We start from the raw sequence: 6,081 nt of genomic DNA, 5'->3' as shown, positions 1-6,081 counted from the left end.
AGTAATACTCCAATAGGTCAGGCATTCTTGCTACTATTGACTTCAAGCTTGGCTTTTCATGTCTGGGCTGATCAAATCTTTTGATACAAATCAGAAAGACATGAGACTCTGTTTTGATATATATTGTTTCGCTTATGCTACATTTGATTCACGAATAGAATGATGCAAGAATGAAACAGGATAAAAACTTAAAGATACCAATAAAGTGTCATGATAAATTTGATACTGTTTCATAAATTTTTATTCTATTTTATGAACCAAACTATAGTCACAACTCCAGAGACCTCTCTCTGGGGTCACTTAGGAATCTACCTGTGTCTGTTTTGGCTTAATATTTTAGTCATAGAGGAGTTGTTAATTTATGGGCCTTCAAGTGATGATTTAAAGTAAAATTTTTTTATTCGAACAATAACGATAGAAGGCTGTTGTCCCATCCAAATCAAACTGAATTCGATGATAATCTTCAACTTATGACAAACAATTCTTGCCTTGCATCAAATCAGATGGAACCATAGAGAACATTAACAGAAGGATTTCATTAGGTGACCTTCCCAGAGAATCAGATGACACTGCCCACAAGCATGACTAAGGTCAGTGCTCTGCTGATGTATTTCCTCAAGCATATGAAGAATAGTAATGTACAACTAATGCTTGTGGCCATGAGTCAGGAACTCGAGGGGAAGTTTGGTGAGAGTTTATGGTATCCAATTGTATTGAGTTCCATTGTTGAATAACCCAATAATGCATAGCCTTGGAGCAGAACTTACAAGAGAACTGCCAGATGCATCAAAGTGCAAGCTATAGGCAGCAAATGGACCTCCATCCTCAAATAATAAGGGATTTTTTTTCGTTACCTCCACTTACAGTTTGAGTGCTCGATCATCATCTTGCAACAATTAGATTGCCTGATGACAAATTCACAACTGGCTGATTTGAGTTCTAACATATGGCATGGAACTTGTCAAATTGCCATCGTGGGGTGTTCCATCTCTAGCTTTTTTCGCTATGGAAACATTACTTCAAAACAAATTTCTCCAAGCCCACAAAGGGAGATGAATCTTCTAGCTTTCATTCAAAAAATGAAAACCAAACAAGATCCAACTCAGAAGCACTTTCAGTTAAGTTGGCATCTCCAACATTGCTTTGGAGAACTTCCTCAAATAAATTCCCTTCCCTGCACACCTTCAGTTTAGTCAGGTGCTATAACTTGCCTGTTGAATCAGACTCTCTTTTCATTGCTCATCCTACCAAAAATGGTTAATGACGGAATTAATTTATTCACAAAAGGATTAGCTGGGTTTTAGTACCAATGACCCATTAATAAAATTTCACACCCAGATTTCCAAGCATAAAACAAGCTACAATGGACTATCAACTTTCCAGCATTCCAAATGAACTGAAAGCTTCTCTCTTATAACTTAAAACCCTTCCATTTCTTTGCAGATGAATTAAATTTTCAAAAGAAACTTTGTATCACAAGGTTACCAGTAATCACCACAAGAGCAAATCCCATCCCTGAAATGATGAAATCTAGTGGTATCTCTAACGATGATTTCCCTCCCTTCTATTGCTGATATGTATTTTGTGGCACAGTGGCAATCTCCACATACTCTCAAGTTCTTGAATACCCGGATTGGAGTTCCCAGTGGCACTCTGATCAGTCCAAAAGCTATTGCCAGTTTCTCACTATGCCATAATAGTAGTTGCTCTTTCTGCTCCTCCCCAACATCATGTAATGCAAATTCAAGATCTGGCACATAGCCAGCCCACTTCATTTTCTTCTCCAAATCATATAGTTTTTCGTGTATAGAAGCCAATTCTGGGTGAATCCTATCTCCTGACCTGAATTCATGAACCACAGCTTTGACCTCAATCCAACTATACCCAGGTGTTTTGACTACTCTATGGTCCTTCATTGATCTACGAACCCTAGCAACATGGCCCCATCTGTTCATTGCTGCATAAACATTAGCAAGCTGAACATAACCAGCTGCACTTGCAGGATCAAGATCAAGCAAGTTTTTTGCAGCAAACTCAGCCAGCTCTAAGTTTTTGTGGATCCTACAAGCACCCAAAAGAGTTCCAAATATGGCAGGATGTGGTCTGAAGGGCATTTTCTTTATCAAGTCTACAGCTTCAACTAGCATACCAGCTCGACCAAAAAGGTCAACCATGCAAGTATAATGATCTGGCTCTGCCTCAATCCTGTAGTCCCTTACCATTGACTCAAAATATTGAACCCCAGTATCTACTAATCCCGCATGGTTGCAAGCCAATAAAACAGCAACAAAGGTAATCCAATCTGGTTTTATTCCCCCATTGCTCATCTCATTAAATAAACAAAGAGCCTTTTCAGCCACTCCATGTTGTGCATATCCAGAAATCATCGCATTCCAAGTAACAACATCTTTTTGTGGCATCTCAATAAACAGTTTCCATGCGTCCTCTAAATCTCCACACTTGCAATACATGCTGAGCAATGAGGTCCCAACAGTTGTGCTAGAGTACAATGGAGATTTATAAATGAGCTGATGAACTTGCCTCCCCAATGCCAATGCAGACAAATTACTACAACCCAATAGAACACTACTCAAGCTTGATGGATTTGGCTTAACGCCAGCTTCCACCATCCTCCTAAAAAGCTTCAGCCCGTATTCTGCTCGACAATTCTCAACATAACCTGCAATCATGGAGTTCCACGTCACTAAATTTTTCACTGGCATCTCTTTAAACAATCTCTCTGCCAATTCAATCTTTCTAAACTTCATAAAACCGGTGATCATTGCTGTCCATGCAACCACACTCTTAACCGGAGCTCCCCGAAACAACTCCACAGCCATGTCCAAATCCCCTGACTCCACATACCCAGATATCATGGCATTCCATGACACACTATTCTTCTCCGGCATTGCCAGGAACAAATTCCGAGCTTCGTCCATCATTCCATTTTGCGAAAATCCCGATATCATGGTATTCCAAGATGCTGTGTCCTTAATGGGCATTTGATCAAAGAAAACCCGCGCCGTCTCCAAACCAGAATTGTGTAAATAACAAGCCAACATGGTATTGTATGATATAGTATCTGGTTCGGGAATTTTATCAAACAGTTCACGGGCATCTTTAATTTTGCCTGGCGTTTTCACATACCCAGCCAAGACAGAGTTCCAAGTAACTGTGGTCTTAATTGTCATGCTATGGAAAACACTAAGCGCCGAATCTAAATCACCAGCTCGAGTGTATTCCGTGATCAATCTATTCGACGCAATGACATCGCAAAGTTCGCGCTCATCTGACGTTATAGATTTCACGACAACACGCCCTGTTATGGCGGTTGTCGCCATTTTACCGGTGAAAACCAAGTAGGCTTTCCCCGGAAAAGAGGAAGGAAAATTAGCTGGAAACAGTTTCTTGTTTGGTATGGCATAAGGGTTTTGAATTATTGAAGTAGAAAAAGATGAGTATTGATGTTTGGTTTGTGAGAAACTATTGAGGTAAGCCCAGTTTCGACGTCTCACAGAGCTACGCATTTGTTACATGCAGTCCCAATTGTGAATTAAATAAATTCTTTTTTAATGCTCAGTTTCGATGTCTCACAAAGCTACGCATTTGGGTAGTCAAATAGTTTTTGTTACATGAATGATATTTCTAATGCTAGTGTTAAAATTTTTTAAGCAGATTCATCAAGAAAATTCTTTCTCTATTTACTAAATTTATGTACAAAATTTCTATCAAGCTCCTTGATTAATAAAATATATATTTAAAAGACATTCTAATTTGTGTTAGAATCCTTAGTAACACTAAATCATTATGACCAAATCAACAATGAGTATATTGTTCTCTTTCTTTAGACACCCTCATGAGATAAATTAAATTTAGAGGGATCTTACATTTGGAAAACTATTATTCTTTTCGTAAATTTATTAAAAAAGGTTTTGCTCAACAAATACGTTAAGTTTGCTATTTAACCAAAAGTTATTAGAGAACTAATGGATAATTAAAATCTTAACATGTTAATGATTGAAATAGAGTAAATATCAAGTATAAGTTAATTGCATCTATTACACAATTTATTAAGCATAAAAATCAAATCATAATTAAAATTTTCCCTTAACAAAAAATTGAATTACCAGTTGATATACTAATGTAACAACTGCGATTAATTGAATTACAGTCAACCGCTAATACAGTGCCGTTAAAGTTTACTTAACATCTATTTGAGCTTAAGAAAAATCTTAACTATTTAGTTCGTTAGAAACAAAAATAGATTACCCATGGAATTTCTCGGTGAACTCAAAAGGGTGGGACGATGGACTTTTAACTTGTTATCCCCGTAACAAGTTGTTGTCTATGTACTCCATTATGGAGTCAAATTCTTATCTGCTTTGAACAGTGGAATTTTTTTTTTTTTTAATCTCAAGCTCAAAATTGATGTTCTGCTTTAAGAAAGTATTTATTTGGATATATATATATATATATTACCTTTCCTTATTCCTCCCCCCCCCCCCCAAAAAAAAAAAAAAATCTCTCAAGATACTCAGTGTGAATAAATCCATACTTTTGCCTTGTATGAGCGGGGATCATTGATCAAGCTTTGAGAAGTAAATAATTTCGAGTGGTATAACAAGAGTAAAGGCTAATAAAATACTCAAGTGGTTAACAGCAAGAACTCTGTCTACTTGAAAGTAATTAGCCTAATGAGCAAATGATGATAGCATAAAGTGATTTCTTTATCAATTATTCACCTTTCATGAGAATTTGGTAACACTAGTGAGCGATCCCAAAATGTTGAAGTTCCTAATGAGGCCTAAGGACATCTTCAATGGTGAAGAGATTAGGCTAACCATAGAGTCATTTAATTAAGCCTTTGAGCCTCTCAAAACAGAAGTTACGTGGAAGACGACGATCTCTCCATTGAAAAGACGATGGATGAAAGACGGTTAACGACGATAACCCAAGTAAATCCTCGAGACTGAAGCCTAAGGGAACGAGGGTGTAACCTTGCTTATGAAATGAAAAAAATGCCCTAACATAAGCAAACATAGAAAACCTTGCACATACAATGTATAGGAAGACTTGCAAGGATAGGAGGAAAATGAATTTTATCTAAAACACTTTGTTCTAACACTCCTAGTAGTTATTAGATTATGAATTAGACATTTATAATGCAGATAGAATAACATTTTTATACCTACTAACTAGAAAATGGCCAGTTCCAAGTCATTCTTTCAGTGATGCTCAGAAAATTAAGGGCTCATTTTAGGGAACATGCTTAATCAACTGCTACAGTACCTAAATATACCTAGACAAACTTGCTAAAACCATGTTTTAGATTACAATTGTGTGCGTAAGGTAAGAAAACCCTGAACGAGGGATTAGCAGGGCAGGCACTCCCTCTTGCTGCCAGCCTGCCAGGACCAACTTCCCCAGTCAGGCTCCAACTTTAACTTGGTGCTGATGCAAAAATTGCCCCATTCCATACAAACATCCATTGCAAAGAAACCAGTGACCCAATTAGGTCACACATTTTCGGAGGCACAATTTTGTGGAGTACATTCACTTGCTAAAATTACACAATATTTTCCTTTAATATCAAACATCACCCATTGGCCATTATGAATACTCATTCTAGAAGATAAAATTTAAAAATGAGCAGTCTAAAATTTAATTTCTCATTACTTTCCTACACATGCATAATATTCTCACTTTTTTATAAACATATAAACATAGATTTCTTTATATATTCCTCTCAGAGCCTAAAAAGGTTAGATTAAAATAATAGGTATTCAAACTTTATATCCACAAGACACTGGATATAAACCTGAAAACGCAACCTATTTCATAGGAAATAAAATAAGGCCCCAACAGGAACCACAATTAATTTGCACAGGGTTAAAAAAACGCAGCAGCCACATTAGAAGTGAACAGAGGTTTCCTCAATCTACTCACTCTAAATCAAAATTGAATCGCTTCCTAGTCCAAAACCCACAAAAAAAATGCTTCAGATTCCCTAATGGTTTAAATAAGATGAAAAATACAATGCATGCAAACATAGTCGAGATGAGAGCCACATGCAAATGACCA

General features: G+C 36.9%; 1 protein-coding gene across 1 annotated transcript; it reads right to left on the bottom strand.

Annotated features, from left to right (window-relative positions):
• Positions 1 to 380: 380 nt before the first annotated feature.
• On the bottom strand, positions 381 to 3,538 carry LOC131164371 (pentatricopeptide repeat-containing protein At4g16835, mitochondrial). Its single transcript, XM_058121512.1, has one exon. It carries the CDS (start codon positions 3,525 to 3,527, stop codon positions 1,482 to 1,484), a length of 2,046 nt encoding a protein of 681 aa, XP_057977495.1. The 5' UTR covers positions 3,528 to 3,538; the 3' UTR covers positions 381 to 1,481.
• Between the last annotated feature and the right edge of the window lie 2,543 nt (positions 3,539 to 6,081).

The sequence above is a fragment of the Malania oleifera genome, chromosome 9, assembly GCF_029873635.1.
Source record: "Malania oleifera isolate guangnan ecotype guangnan chromosome 9, ASM2987363v1, whole genome shotgun sequence".
Taxonomy (NCBI): domain Eukaryota; kingdom Viridiplantae; phylum Streptophyta; class Magnoliopsida; order Santalales; family Ximeniaceae; genus Malania; species Malania oleifera.
This window is presented reverse-complemented; position numbering and strand designations above follow the sequence as displayed.